At 41.7% G+C, this 16,692-nt stretch overlaps 1 protein-coding gene across 14 annotated transcripts in view; it reads left to right on the top strand.

Annotated features, from left to right (window-relative positions):
- PHLDB1 (pleckstrin homology like domain family B member 1) overlaps positions 1 to 16,692 on the top strand; it is a 314,415-nt gene that overhangs the window by 132,736 nt on the left and 164,987 nt on the right. For 13 of the 14 annotated variants that reach the window (XM_075840044.1, XM_075840036.1, XM_075840043.1 and 10 more), the window contains exons 3-5: positions 1,718 to 1,837; positions 11,318 to 11,441; positions 12,182 to 12,352. In XM_075840044.1, coding sequence (XP_075696159.1) covers positions 1,778 to 1,837; positions 11,318 to 11,441; positions 12,182 to 12,352 — 355 coding nt within the window. In that variant the 5' untranslated portion in view covers positions 1,718 to 1,777. Of the gene's footprint in view, positions 1 to 1,717; positions 1,838 to 11,317; positions 11,442 to 12,181; positions 12,353 to 16,692 lie in introns of those variants that run through there. The other variant, XM_075840045.1, reaches the window with a different exon arrangement.

Below are 16,692 nucleotides of genomic sequence, written 5' to 3'. Positions count from 1 at the left end.
CAGTTGCTAGAGTGTTTTCCTCAGGGTTTCTGTCCAACAAATTTGATATCACTAATGGAACTAGACAGTGTTGCCCATTGTCCCCGATTATCTTCGCTCTAGTAATGGAATCTTTTGCAGAACATATCAGGACCAATTGTAATGTTCACGCTATATCAGTAGGCACCTCCTCACACACCATAGGCTTATATGCAGATGATGTAATACTTTCTATAACAGACCCTATTGGTTCCATTCCAGCTGTCCAAGATATCTTTACTAATTTTGGGAATAAATCATACTATAAAATTAATCCTTCTAAGTCGCAAATCCTGAATGTAGGTATAGCTTCTTTAAAGAGACCCTGTCACCACATTATAAGTGGCCTATCTCCTACATAAGGAGATGGGGGCTGTAATGTAGGTGACAGCAGTGCTTTTTTTTTAGAAAAATGATCTAATTTTACCACTCTATGAGCGGTTTTTGGCTTTATGCTAATTTGTTTCTTAATGCCCAAGTGGGCAGGTTTTTACTTTAGACCAAGTGGGCATTGTACAGAGGAGTGTATGATGCTGACCAATCAGTGTCATACACTTCTCTCCATTCATTTACACTGCACTAGCAATATAGCTATATCGCTATGTGCAGCTACATACACACACACTATAACATTACTGCAGTGTCCTGACAATGAATATACATTACCTCCAACCAGGACGTGATGTGTATTCAGAATCCTGACACGTCTGAATCTTTTCTGTGAGATTTCCAGCAAAACAAACGTAATCTCGCGAGATTACGATGTAAACGAGATTACGTTTGCCTTGCTGGAAATCTCACAGAAAAGAAAAATTTCAGCAATGTTTCAAATATTGTATATTTTTTTTTCTCTGTTTTATTTAAAAAAATAATTATTTTTTCATTGTTTTCTACTATGTACGTACTGTTGTATATAAGTGATACATTGAAGGTTATTTTGGGTTCCTGTGAGTACCCTTCATCTCTGTGGTAATGTATCATTTCCTGAAAGTTGCTATTTTATATGTCTTGGAAATTAATAAAAGATTTAAAATTAAAAAAAAAAAAAAAGTTCTATGTATATGTGAAAGTCATGTGTATACCTTTGAACTGGGACTGACATGTAACATTTACAATTACAGCTTTCATGCTATAGAAAGTCTGTGTGTAGCAAATGTCAGTGAGAGATCAAAGGAGAATTATTTTGTTGGTTTGACTATAACATCAGATGGCAGTGCGTTTACCTTTAACAGAATTAAAGTAGTTTTAATGAATGTTAGGGTATGTGCACACGCTAGCTTCCTTTTACGTCTGAAAAGACAGACTGTTTTCAGGAGAAAACAGCTGCGTAGTTTCAAACGTAAAAGCTCCTCCTCGCATTTTGCGAGGCGTCTTTGACGCCCGTAATCTTGAGCTGTTCTTCATTGACTTCAATGAAAAACGGCTCAAATGACGTTTCAAAGAAGTACCCTGTATTTCTTTGACAAGGCAGTCATTTTACGCTTCGTCATTTGACAGCTGTCAAACGACGACGCGTACATTACTGGTCGTCGGCACAGTACGTCGGCAAACCCATTCAAATGAATGGGCAGATGTTTGCCGACGTATTGTAGCCGTATTTTCAGGCGTAAATCGAGGCATAATACGCCTCGTTTACGCCTAAAAATAGGTCGTGTGAACCCAGCCTTACAGACAACTAAGCTGTGTTATTTCTTGGCAGAATCACTTGGAAACAGAATCCTTTCCTGAAACAGAAGCTGAAGCAGAAGCAAAAGAGGCAATGAAATCAGTGTCAAGGGAAATGGCAAGTCCCTGCCGGAAAACACATACTGTTGTACAGGTAATTCAACAATATAACCATAAACATGGTCACATTTAAAATGGAAGCATATGTATATTTATTGCCAGTCTATATGGCAGTGGTGGTCAAGCAATGCTCACAGGGAAACCATACAATGGCCTACGGAGGAGGGCCTATGGGGCCATTACACGTGTCATAGGGAATCCAGGCCCATGCACATAGCCTTACTGTGTGCATAAGCCCTTACACTGTTACTTTCTATGAGGGCTACTTTGCATGGTTCGTGGCAGCCAAAGTTTAGTCAGGCCCTTGTATTCTTAATAATCTATATTAGAACAAAATATTTTCCAATCTAAAAAGTGGCAGATAACCAGAAAAAGACCCTAATAAAAACACCGTCATAAATGACAATACAGTTTTAGCTATTTGCAACAGTAATTGCATGAAGATTCAAGATTCAGCCAAACATTCTTATACAATACTATATATTGATGAAGTTCAACATTTACATCCATTGACAGAACAAAATACTAGCTATAAGGACTGAGAAAGACAAAGAAAAGAGAAGCATTATAGGGTTTGTCCACAAGTAAGGAACTCTGTAAAAGAAATGGCGGGACATTCTTATAGACATTAGTAATGTGCTGTGGATTAATTATTACAGCTAATTGGACTTATCCCAAGAATGATACCATGTGGTATTAACAGCTAATCTTATAATAAGATGAGGAGTAGACACTGGAGGGCTTACTACTTATAGAAGCAAACGAAGAAAGAAAAAACAGGAATATACGGATCAAGTCCATTCATGCCACAAAAGGTTTCATCCATTCTGTCTAATGATATTTTATTCTTCAGAGTAATTACTTCCGTAGTCAAACTGAGTCTAAATGTGTAGCATGTTATTAGTGTAATTCCTTATAACTTCCCACGTTCAATTACATATATATATATATATATATATATATATATATATATATATATATATATATATATATATAGATATACACATTGTAATGGCCGCCACTCTCTGCCATATACTTACCTGTTCCAGGCGTCTTCTGGTTAATGTCCGGCATTGCTCGCCTAGCTTGATCTCCACTTCTGGCATCCTCCCTTGCCGCCGACGCTCTGCTCTGTCTCCTAGTACATGCATATGCTGACTCTCCCTGCCTTAAAAGGCCAGCACACACCAACTCATAGACCCAGCTTTCCCTGGGTATATAGGATCCTCCCTTTCCTGTTCACCTTGACTGACCTTTTCGGCTTTTCCTATTTTGTCTAGTTTCGCTGGCATTGCTTCTTTTTTTTTTTTTATTCCTGTGATTGACCTCTGCCTGTATTTTTTGACTGTCCTTGCCTGTCCTGACCTCTTGCTAGTAACCCGTGACAAACCTCTGCCATTTGCCCTGTCCTTTGCTCAACCAAATGTGAGTGCTGTTTGCCGCCTGGCCTGATCTTTGATATACTAGACTGTGCATACTGTCTATTGATTTTGTACTATGCCTGTTTACCTTGGTTGTCACCAAGGGAGACTATTCTGGGGGTAGTAACCTGGGGTTCCATTGCAGTGAAGTCCAGATCCTTGTAAAGGAGTTAAACCAGGGTTTCCCTTAGCCTCTGCTCCCTGTTTTAGCCCTATGTCAAATCCCTTTTTGACAAAGTGAGTTCATACCACTCTCTACAGGCCCCATGACAGATTATCCCACGGGCCCCATGACATACATGCATATATATTTCATATATGTCATACTTCTTATTTAATCAAATGATCCGGAACATGTTTCAATCATTAGTAGCTTCCAGTTATTGCAATTCAATAAAACGGACAAAAGACATATATAAAACTGGCCATACATAGTTACATAGTTAGTACGGCTGAAAAAAGACACATGTCCATCAAGTTCAACCAAGGGATGGGAAAAGGGAAGGGAAAAATTTCTACACATAAGAGCTAATATTTTTTTGTTCTAGGAAATTATCTAAGCCTTTTTTAAAGCCATCTACAGTCCCTGCTGTGACCAACTCCTGCGGTGACTATTCCATAGATTCACAGTTCTCACAGTAAAGAAGGCTTGTCGCCTCCGCAGGTTGAACCTTTTTTTCTCCAGATGGAGGGAGTGCCCCCTTGTTTTTTTGAGGGGTTTTTACATGGAACAGGATTTCACCATATTTTTTGTATGTGCCATTCATGTATTTATAAAAGTTAATCATGTCCCCTATTGGTCATCTCTTTTCAAGGCTAAATAGGTTTAATTCTTTCCTCATAACTTAGATTCTCCATGCCCCTTATTAGCTTCGTTGCTCTTCTTTGTATTTTTCTAGGGCATCATTTCTATGAATTGGAGCCCAGAACTGAACTGCATATTCTAGATGAGGCCTCACTAATGCTTTATAAAGTGGCAATATTACATCCCTGTCCCGCGAGTCCATGCCTCTTGTAATACACGACAATATCCTGCTGGCCTTTGAAGCAGCTGATTGACACTGCATGCTGTTATTTAGTTTATGATTTACAAGTACCCCCAGATCCTTCTCAACAAGTGACTCCCCCATTGTAGCTCCCCCTAAGATATATGATGCATGCAGTTTCTTGGTACCCAGATGCATAGCTTTACATTTATCTACATTAAACTTAATTTGCCAAGTGGACGCCCAAACACTTAGTTTGTTTAAATCCGCTTACAATTCACGAACATCTTCCATAGACTAAACTATATTGCATAGCTTGGTGTCATCTGCAAAAATAGAAATAGTGCTATTAATCCCATCCTCTATATCATTAATAAATAAGTTGAATAGTAGGGGTCCCAGCACTGAACCCTGGGGTACACCACTTATAACCGGGGACCATTCAGAGTAGGAATCATTGACCACAACTCTCTGGATACGGTCCTTGAGCCAATTCTCAATCCAATTACAAACTATATTTTCTAAACCTATAATTTACCCATTAGACGTCTATGAGGGACAGTGTCAAATGCCTTTTCAAAGTCCAAAAACACTATATCCACAGCTGCCCATCTGTCTAGGCTTCTGCTCACCTCTTCATAAAAACAGATCAGTTTGGTTTGACAACTTCTGTCCTTAGTAAAACCGTGCTGGCTGTCACGTATAATACTATTTTTTGTCACATAATACTATATATAGTCCCTCAATAGCCCCTCAAACATTTTCCCCACGATGGATGTTAAGCTTACTGGTCTATAATTACCCAGGGAAGACCTAGAGCCCTTTTTGAAAATATGCACCACATTTGCCCTGCGCCAGTCCCTTGGCACTATATCAGTCAATAGAGAATCTCTGAATATTATGAAAAGGGGGACAGAAATAACTGAACTAAGCTCTTTAAGAATTCTAGGGTGTATCCCATCTGGTCCTGGGGCCTTGTGCACATTTATTTTATTTTATTTAGCTTGGACCATATCTACATTCATCCAATTCAGTATATCAACTGATATATTAACAGCACTGGCACCGGCTACATCGGCTGCTCTTTCTTCTGTTGTATATACAGAGCTAAAGAACTCATTTAGTTACTCTGCCTTCTCTTGATCCCCTGTGACCAACTCCCCATTACCATTATCTAGGGGTCCTTGGCTTTTTAGCATTTATATACTTGAAGAATAGTTTGGGATTTGTTTTACTATCCTTGGCCACCTGCCTTTTATTTTGTATTTTTTGCAAATTTTATTACATTTTTACAGATTTTATTACACTCTTTATAATTTAAAAAGGCTACAGCTGTACCCTCAGATTTGTATTTTTTAAATGCCCTTTTTTTGTCATGTATTGCCCTTTTTACAGAAGGTGTTAACCATGTGGGATTTAATTTTAGTCGTTTATACTTGTCACCTATAGGAATAAATTTTGCACTATAATTACCCAAAGTAGATTTGAAAATCTCCATTTATCATTTGTCCCATTATTTAACATTAGTTCTTCCCAGTCTATATCTTGAATTGCAGCCCTCATCCTGGGGAAATTGGCTTTCTTAAAAATTAAGTGTTCTTGCCCTCCCAGCCTGCGTTTGTTTTTTACAGTATAGGTAAAATTTAACTATATTGTGATTACTGTTACCGAGGTTTTCACGAATATTGACATTCCCAACAAGATCTGCATTATTAGAAATGACCAGATCCAACAGAGCTTCACCTCTAGTCGGGTCTTCCACAAACTGGCCCATAAAATTTTCCTGCAACAGGTTGTGGAAATGTCTCCCCTTTGCAGTTAAAGCCGAACCATGACACCAATTAATATCCCGGTAATTAAAATCTCCCATTATCACTACAGTACCCGCCTGTGCAGCCGCTCCATCTATTTATATAGCTGACATTCCATTTCCTCCGTTATATTGGGGGGGTCTATAGAATATACCAAAAGTAATTTTTTTCCGTGATTACCTCTCTTTCTATTTCCACCCACAAGGTTTCAACCTCCTCACAGTCTTCACCCACTATTGTCTCTTTCACACTCGCCTTCATATCACTTCTCACATACAGACATACACCACCACCTTTCCTATTTGTCCTGTCTTTCCGAAAAAGTGTAAAACCCTGTAGATTTACAATCCAGTCATGAGAAGAGCCTAGCCATGTTTCAGCAACACCAACTACAGTGAAGGAAATAAGTATTTGATCTGATGCTGATTTTGTAAGTTTGCCCACTGTCAAAGTCATGAACTGTCTAGAATTTTTAGGCTAGGTTAATTTTACCAGTGAGAGATAGATTATATTTTAAAAAAAATAAAAAAATCACATAGTCAAAATTATATATATATATTTATTTGCATTGTGCACAGAGAAATAAGTATTTGATCCCCTACCAACCATTAAGAGTTCAGCCTCCTCCAGACCAGTTACATGCTCCAAATCAACTTGGTGCCTGCATTAAAGACAGCTGTCTTAAATGGTCACCTGTATAAAAGACTCCTGTCCACAGACTCAATTAATCAGTCTGACTCTAACCTCTACAACATGGGCAAGACCAAAGAGCTTTCTAAGGATGTCAGGGACAAGATCATAGACCTGCACAAGGCTGGAATGGGCTACAAAACCATAAGTAAGACGCTGGGTGAGAAGGAGACAACTATTGGGGCAATAGTAAGAAAATGGAAGACACAAAATGACTGTCAATCGACATCGATCTGGGGCTCCATGCAAAATCTCACCTCGTGGGGTATCCTTGATCCTGAGGAAGGTGAGAGCTCAGCCTAAAACTACACGGGGGGAACTTGTTAATGATCTCAAGGCAGCAGGGACCACAGTCACCAAGAAAACCATTGGTAACACATTATGCCGTAATGGATTAAAATACTGCAGTGCCCGCAAGGTCCCCCTGCTCAAGAAGGCACATGTATAGGCCCGTCTGAAGTTTGCAAATGAACATCTGGATGATTCTGAGAGTGATTGGGAGAAGGTGCTGTGGTCAGATGAGACAAAAATTTAGCTCTTTGGCATTAACTCAACTCGACGTGTTTGGAGGAAGAGAAATGCTGCCTATGACCCAAAGAACACCGTCCCCACTGTCAAGCATGGAGGTGGAAACATTATGTTTTGGGTGTGTTTCTCTGCTAAGGGCATGGGACTACTTCACCGCATCAATGGGAGAATGGATGGAGCCATGTACCGTCAAATCCTGAGTGACCACCTCCTTCCCTCCACCAGGACATTAAAAATGGCTCGTGGCTGGGTCCTCCAGCATGACAATGACCCGAAACATACAGCCAAGGCAACAAAGGAGTGGCTCAAAAAGAAGCACATTAAGGTCATGGAGTGGCCTAGCCGGTCTCCAGACCTTAATCCCATCGAAAACTTATGGAGGGAGCTGAAGATCCGAGTTGCCAAGCGACAGCCTTGAAATCTTAATGATTTACAGATGATCTGCAAAGAGGAGTGGACCAAAATTCCATCTAACATGTGTGCAAACCTCATCATCAACTACAAAAAACGTCTGACTGCTGTGCTTGCCAACAAGGGTTTTGCCACCAAGTATTAAGTCTTGTTTGCCAAAGGGATCAAATACTTATTTCTCTGTGCACAATGCAAATAAATATATATATAATTTTGACTACGTGATTTTTTTTTGATTTTTTTTTAGATCTATCTCTCACTGGTAAAATTAACCTAGCCTAAAAATTCTAGACTATTCATGTCTTTGACAGTGGGCAAACTTACAAAATCAGCAAGGGATCAAATACTTATTTCCTTCACTGTATATCTATATTTTCTTCCAGTATCAAGGCCTCCAGCTCCCCCATTTTGCTTGCTAGACTTCTGGCATCTGAGAACATACACTTTACTTTAACTTGCCTTTCAGTTTTTCACTTTAATTATCAGAAATGTGATTATTTGACATTTGGGCATTTTTATTTACACTGCTGTTTTGTAACAAAAGGATCTCCTTATCCTGTTGTCTAGTCCTCTCCCCACAGTCTGTTTCTCCCCCCACCAATAAAGTCTGACCCCTCTCTAACCTAACTACCCCTTTATTTTCTACATTGACCTCCCTTCTCAGCCCTAGTTTAAATACTCCACCACCCCAGCTAGAATTCTCTCCCCCGGCACAGCGGGCCCCCTTCCATTTATGTGCAAATCATCTGCAGAATACAGTTTGTAACCCAATGAAAAGTCAGCCCAGTGCTCTAGGAACCCAAAGCCTTCTTCTCTACACCAAGACTTCAGCCATGCATTTAACTCCCTGAGCTCCCCCTGTCTTTCCTGTAATGTGAATGGCGCAGGCAGTATTCCTGAGAATACAACCTTGGGGGTCCTTCCCTTCAACTTGTAGCCTAGTTCTTTAAAATTATTCTTAAGGCTCCTCCACCTACCATTTATTCTGTCGTTGGTACCGACATGGACCACAACAGCTGGATCATCACCAGCCTCTCCCAGCAATTTGTCCACCCGTTCCACCACATGTTGAACCCTGGCAAAAGGGAGACAGCAAACCACTCGGTTGAGGCGGTTTTGTCTTCCTGATTATAGAAACCCCTACAACTATCAATTGTCTTGGCTTACCTACATTACCATACCGCCGACTACTAGCTGGGCTCTTCTCCCGGCTGTTAGGGAGTTCAGTATCCACTAGGGCTGCCATTTCTGAGACAGACACCCTCGCATCATCACCCAACTTGGCAATTTTGCTTGGAATATCAGAAACAGGATTGGCCTTCCTTTTCTTGGACCCGTCTACTGCCCCTAACTACATTAACCCAGCTACTTGCCTGATCTTGCTGACCCATGTCTTCACCCTCCAGTTCTACCCCACTAACTGCATGCTCCGTGAGCAGCAAGCTCCGCTCAAGATTGTCTATCTTCCTCAGTGTTGCATTCTGCTCCTCCAGATCTCTAATGCGAGCTTCCAGATGACCAACATGCTCACATCTGCCACAGAGGTATTCACCCTGGAACTCAGGCTCCAGTCATGCATACATATGGCAAACTGTGCACTGAAGAAAACCTCCAATCCTGCTATCCATTATCCCAGTTACCAAAAAGAAAAACAGTGAACAGTTGTTAAAGTAAAAGAAAAGAAGAGTACTTACAGGCGCTTTAACTCCTCTTTTTAACTCTGGTTTTGTAACTCCACTTGATATACAAACCACTTGTTAAGCACGCCCACCAGAGCAGGCTCTCCAGAGTCCTGAGGGCTAATTTATACCACCTGGGACCAGTTAAACCCTCCCAATAGTCAGCAGCTCAGCAGGAAGTAAGCTACAAAGAAAAAAATGTTTTAAATTGTGTCAGTTTTGCAAACTTCTTTTAGCAAGCACTCAATTCCTATATCACATACAATGGCCCCCACTTTGTCACACATGAACACAGCAAGTCAATCCGGTTTTGTAACTGCAATTGATATACAAACCACTTGTTTAGCAAGCCCACCAGAGCAGCTACACATTAGATAAAAGTTGTCCAAGCCCGATTTCAGCGGGAACGGCAGATGATCTGATCTAATTTTACTGGGGGCCTTCCGCCTTTCCCCCCAAAAGCAGCTGCAGGATGAAGAAGTATTAGACATGCTGGCTTTCAACATGGCCAATGTTGGGAGATGGTAATTTGAGAAGTTTGAGGAAAAAACGGATATTCCCTGGCGCTGCTAACTGGTAAAACCCTTCTTGAGTAATGAGGATTTAAAATAAGCAAATGTAATATCAGATATTGTTTTAATTACTAAGCGTTTCAAGGCCGGACCGGCCTCTTCATCAGTTACAATACAAATTATAGGTCCGGCCTTGAAACACGTGGTAATTAAAACAATATCTGATATTACATTTGCTTGTTTTAAATCCTCATTACTCAAGAAGGGTTTTACCAGTTAGCAGCACTAGGGAATATTCGTTTTTTTCTCAAACTTCTTAAATTACCATTTACCACTGGACCCTTTGGATCCGGATCGGAACCCAGGCTGCAGCAATATTTTAAAACACGCTTTCAAGGATGTTGTGCTCCTAGCACAACCAACCAGGTCAGCAGAACTGATCACCTATCTGTGGCTTTTTTACTATATCATTTGATGCACTATATGCTCTGTGTTGTTTTTTCTCCTCTACTGTTTAATGTTGGGAGATGACTTACATGGGCTTTTTTCCCTCCCGTAGAAAAAAAAATTCATGTTTGGTCGAGTATGCATTTTTATGGTGGAGTGGTGAGCGACAGCTGTTGGCTGACATCTATCTTGTTGATGGGCAGCTTATCTGGCACCAAAAAGTTCTTTCTGACGACAATTTAGATTTCCAGTTTCCTCATTAACATTCTTGTTTGCTCGGCCTGAAGTCCATATTAATTCAATGGAGACAGAGAATAAAATTGTAAACCAAATACTACTGGCAAAATCTAATATATAATAAGATAGATACTATTACTCAGGTGTAAGTCTGGCAGTCTCTTAGGGTAGTTTTAAACTGAACATTGCAACTGTGATAAATTGTAGGGTGTACAGTCAGCTAGATTGTAGGCAGATCCTGAAATTTATAGGTTCAGTCAACAAAAATAAAATGTCTATGGGTAGCTATGTTCTGCACAAAAATATAGTTTATATTTTTTTATTAACAATTATAAGAACATTATTCTAAGGCCCTGTTCACACAGAGTTTTTTTTGCAGGTAGAAAAATCTTCCTCAAAATTTCTTCCAGAACTGTCTTTGCCGCATTTTTCACAGCGTTTTTTGGACACTGTCATTAAGCACAGCGGGCAAAACACGCAGCGAAAACCGCTTTCTCTGCCTCCCATTGATGTCAATGGGAAGTGAGGGACGGAAACGCCTGAAGAAAGGGCATGACGCTTCTCTTTTTTTCCCGCGAGCGTATTTTTCCGAAGTCAATGGGGTGCTGTTTCTGATGCGGTTTCTCCGTAAAAAAACCTCAGTGCGAACAGAGCCTTACAGCAAATGTATTATTACTTGAAAATATAATACAATCCAGGAAAGAACTGACAGCTTGCAATATATGTATGTGTTTAGATTTATATTTTCTCCCTGTATTTTGGAAACGTCTGTATAATTTTCATCGCACACAGGGTACCCCACTGGATCTGATAGATACAGGAAAGAGTCTGAAAGTGCAAACAGAGAAACCACATCTTGTGAGTCTTGGGAGTGGGAGGCTGAGTACTGCAATAACTCTGCTGCCTCTGGAAGAAGGTACGGTTTAAATACTCATTGAAATCTACTGATAATTTTTTTTTACAACTTGCTGTATACTTTTATAATGAATGTTCTATTTTAGCACTTTAGTGAATACCACTGACTGTCCTATGTGTTATTATAGTCTCTATATGTAAATCACTATTTTGGCACTATATAATGTCGCTATGTAATGTCTGATATTGTCTGTACATGTACCCTCAGAATTGTTAAGTGCTGCAAAATATGTTGGTGCTATATAGGTGCCCCTTCATTACGTCACCTACACACAGATAGGGAGGGGAGCACGTCACAGCTAAGGGGAGAAGCTCCACTTCAAGGACCACATCAAAGGACAGGGAAATCTGCACATCCTTGCCTTTTCGAAAGTAAAAGTATATTGTTAAGTGTCTTCATTTTACATTTCCTAACCAATTAGGAACGCTGTCGTCAGGAAGCCTATACTGTATACCATAGGCAGATGTGTTCCCTAACGCAATGTAGAGGTTCCAAACAAACAAACAAACAAACACATTTGTTAAAAGTTTTTATTGCTTGTTTGCCAGTTATCAGTTGTTTGCATGCAAGAACTGATAATAGGCAGGAAAACCAGTAGGGGTCTGCCATTTTGGATGCCATTTATCTCATGTATAAGGCCATGGACATGTCACATGTCTAAATGATAGAAGCCAAACAATGTCATACTTCCAGTGTTTGAGGTTATAATTCTTGCTGACCTTTTTTTTTTTTTGCCACAGGGAGAACTACTTTGGGTCATGCATCCAAGGATATTTTCTTAAGGGGCCCTGGTATTGCTGCTGAACACTGCTTTATTGAGAATATTCATGGCACTCTCGTCCTTTATCCATGTGGAAATCCCTGTTCTATCGATGGACTTCCAATCACCCAACCTACCCGTCTGACACAAGGTATGACTTGCAGCCAATGTCTGATAAAATCTGTAATACACTTATGGTTTTCTTAATGAGAACTGCACCCCAGCTGGAAAATTCTGATCTGTACGACTGATAGGAAAATACTTTGTTACATTACAGCCCAACTCCATGTTTTGGCGGCTTACAAATTACAACATACGTGTTAGGAAAACACCTGTCCCCTTAAAGTCGCTATGACAACTTATCGAGTTTCTGGGCGATTCTTCTTTTACCTTGAGCCTCTCTGCTCTGTCCTTCTGCCAATCAGCTGTGGTGTATTTATACCTGTTTTTTCCCACCTGTTTTTGCTTGTGAATTTTCCTGTCTTCTGGTGTCTGATCAAGCTTCCTACATTACCTGCACTCCTGACTTCTGGACCTTTTGGAAACTGACTTCAGCTTGTTTCTCGTTAACCCCTTGTTTGCTGATTTTGGATTATCAGCTCCCGGACGGTTTTGACCTTGGCTATTCCTGAAATCCGCTTGCCTTCTATTTGGACTTTCTGTTTAAACCCTGGCTGTCTGGTTTCCTGCTCAGGTTAGTCAGCATTGCACATCCTATCCAACGCTGAACTCTGCTAAGACAACCTCGGTCCTAAGCAGCAAAGTCCATCCCACCTTGTGGTCGGCTCTGGCGAACACCTTAGGGTCGCCTTAGACACTATCGATACAAGCTATGATAGATTTGAGATTGCTGTTTTATGTTTAGGCTCTCTCCCGGCACTCTCCAGCAGCCTTTGGTGAACCACTCAAATTGCAATTCCATAATAGATTCACAAGCCTTAAATTAAATTTTTTTCCATGATGGAACCCATGCAAGCTCTGGTGGAACAGAAGCAAGATTTGACTCAGCTGGTGCAAGGTCTGGCTGTAAAGGTTCAACAGCAGGAAACTGCGCAGACCCGAAACGGCGCAGGAAACTGCGCAGTACTCGCTCCAGCAGCATCTCCTGTGGAACCAAAAGTGAACTTACCTGATTGTTTCTCTGGGGATCGTAAGTCTTTTGCTAATTTTCGGGACAGTTGTAAATTATATTTTCATCTGAGACCTATCTCCTCTGGAGCTGAGCAGCAGCGAGTGGGGATCGTTATTTCGCTCTTGCAGGGTGATCCTCAAAGATGGGCCTTTTAATTGGGACTTGATGCCCACAAACTCTTTTTTGTGGAATCCTTTTTTACAGCTTTGGGTTTAATTTATGGAGAACCAGATGTCACTGCAGTAGCGGAGGGCAAGATGTTATCTCTCCAGCAGGGACTACAACCAGTGGAGGATCATTGTTCGTAGTTCAGACAATGGTCTATTTCTTCTCAGTGGAAGTATGATGCTCTCTGTTGCCAATTCCGCCGAAGCCTTTCAGAAAACTTGAAGGATCTTCTAATTAATTATCCTCCACCCCTTACTCTAGAGGATACTATGACCCTGGTGGTACGTCCGGACCGACGACTAGGTGAGCAAAAAAAAGAAAAATTTGTTATGGCTGCTCCCCTTCCCTGCTCTGAGAGCCCCTCTCATGATGCCCAAGAACCCATGCAGTTGGGCTCCACTATGTCTTCCTAGGAACGGAGACTTTTTCAAAAACGCAAGGGGCTTTGTTTTTATTGCGGGGACATTGGTCATATACACCCAGAATGCCTGGCTCTGGAAAACTGCAGAGCCTCGATGGTCCCCAGGAATGCCATCTGGGCAGTTAGGTTTTTCCCACATTTTCTAAAAAACATCCTTTTGCCTGTTGATTTTTGTTCTGATAATGTTTGTGTTTCTGGACAAGCTTTTGTGGATTGTGGTTCGGCAGCAAATTTCTTAGATTTTCAAGTTGCTAAAAAAATTACATATCCGTCTTGTTTAGTTGAGTACCCCAGTCAAAGTTTCTGTAATTGATAATACTCCTCTCACTCAGGGGTCAGTCAAGTTCTCTGCTCTGCCTATTACATTGAAAGTGGGTTCTTTGCATACTGAACAAATTTGTTTCTTTATCTGGTTCCCGACTGCTGGCTGTGTTTTTACGACCAGCGGTCAGGGTCCTTAAAACCCGCGCCGTAGACTTTTTATGGCGCTGGTTTTAACTTGCTGCCCGAGCGATCGGGCAGCTGTATGTCGGGTCTCCGGCTGTGCAGTCCCAGTTACAGTGGAAAAAGATGGTGTAAAAGAAAGAAAAAAAATATATAATGTTCCCCAAAGGTCTTTTTTGAGCTTTGAGGGACAGACTATAGTAATAAAAAAATAAAAGTAAAGTGCAAACATTTTTTATAGTAAATACACATAAAATACTCACCCCCAAAAAAAACGTCGCCCCCCGCCAATCATTGTCGTAACGCTGGCCCACACCCAATTACCCTAATATAGACATGTAATATATTAAAATTTACAGTAGACAATGACGATCACAAATAAAAGGTCTATTTTAGGGTAAAACTATGTTATTACCAAAAAAAATTGCTGAAATGTAAAAAAGCTTATTTTTTTACTATTATTTTCAGACTTTAAGAATAAAAATTCTAAAATGGCAAAAAGGATGTGTATAAAAATGATAAAAAAAAGAAACCTGCATTGTCTACGGAAAAAACATCGCAAGTATCACGTCGCTAACCCAACAAATAAAAAAATTATAGCCATTTAACTAACGCGTGCTAAAAATGGCTAAACAGTGTCTGGTCCTGAAGGCTCAAAATAGCCCGGTCCTGAACTGGTTATTTTAGAAAATTTGCCCTCCAAAATAGTATTAGGTATTCAATGATTGCAGACACATAATCCAGTTATTGATTGGGTGAAAGCAGATTTAGTTAAGTGGAGTTCTAAATGTTACGATTCTTGCATGTCTTTCTCTGCTACCTAATTACGCTTGCATCCAGGGCCGGCCTTAGGTCGTCTGCCATTGCAGAGGGCGCATCACTCCAGCAGGTGGAAGGGGGCGATGTGCTGTCTCCCTTCCCATACTTGTTTCAGAAGCCACCGACTCAGCAGCTGCCTTTCCACCTGGGCACTTCTCTCAGTGGCGTCGCTACTGCTGTAGCAGCCATGGCGGCTGCTAGCGGCGACACCAGGCATGAGGGAGCCGCTGAGGCTGCTACAGCGGTAGCGACGCCCCATTCAATAGTATCTGCGTCCTTAGGACGCAAATACTATTGAAAATTATAGCAGAGCAGGGTGGTATCTTCCTGCTCTGCTATCTACTAGCGCCACTGTAGTTACCTATAGGAGCAGAATCCATGTGTGGACGGGGATTCCGCTCCTGGACGGAGCGCTTGATGTCACTGTCCATACATGGACAGTGACATCAGGGGCAACTCCTGAAGCAAAATCCCCGTCCACATAGTTGCCGACGCTCGGACCGGGGATTCCACTCCAGGAGAAGCCCCTGACGTCACTGTCCATAAATGGACAGAGACATCAGGGGCTTCTCCTGGAGTGGAATCCCCAGTCACAGCGTTGGCAGCGCTGTGGATGGGGATTCCGCTTCAGGAGTTGCCCCTGATGTCACTGTCCATATATGGACAGAGACATCAGGTGCTCCATCCAGGCGTGGAATCCTCGGCCACAGGGAGATTCCGCTCCTTCATGGAGCTACAGTGGCACTATCTACAGGAAGAGGGTTACTATCTACAAGGGGGTGTCTGGCACTACCTACAAGTGGGCTTTGCGGCACATCCTACAGGGTGTGTCTGGCACTACCTACAAGGGGTCTGTGTGGCACTACCTACAAGGGGTCTGTGTGGCACTACCTACAAGGGGTCTGTGTGGCACTACCTACTAGGGGGCTGTGAGGCACTACCTACAAGGGGTCTGTGTGGCACTACCTACAAGGGGGATGTGTGGCACTACCTACAAGGGGGCTGTGTGGAACTACCTACAAGGGGCTGTGTGGCACTACCTACAAGGGGTCTGTGTGGCACTACCTACAAGGGGTCTGTGTGGCACTATCTACAGGGGGCTTTGTGGCACTACCTACAAGGGGTCTGTGTGGCACTACCTACAAGGGGTCTGTGTGGCACTACCTACAATGGGGCTGTGTGGCACTACTTACAGGGGGCTGTGTGGCACTACCTACAAGGGGCTGTGTGGCACTACCTACAAGGGGCTGTGTGGCACTATCTACTGGGAGCTGTGTGTCACTATCTACAGGGGGAATCCGTGAGTGGCGGGCTGATGGTCATTTTACTGTGAGTGGGGGGCTGATGGTCTTCACGTGGTTTTTAGCTCTGACCTCCAATTGAAATTAATGGGAGGCAGAAAATACGTGCGGAGCTCGTTTGGTGCTATTTTTTCCTGCGTGTCTTGCATTAGCTTCAACAGCTTAAAAATAATGCAAAAAATATAACGTCCAATAACACTGTCAAT

Source organism: Rhinoderma darwinii, chromosome 10, assembly GCF_050947455.1.
Source record: "Rhinoderma darwinii isolate aRhiDar2 chromosome 10, aRhiDar2.hap1, whole genome shotgun sequence".
Lineage (NCBI taxonomy): Eukaryota > Metazoa > Chordata > Amphibia > Anura > Rhinodermatidae > Rhinoderma > Rhinoderma darwinii.
The sequence above is the reverse complement of the archived record's forward strand: the minus strand, read 5'-3'. Positions and strand labels throughout refer to the sequence as shown.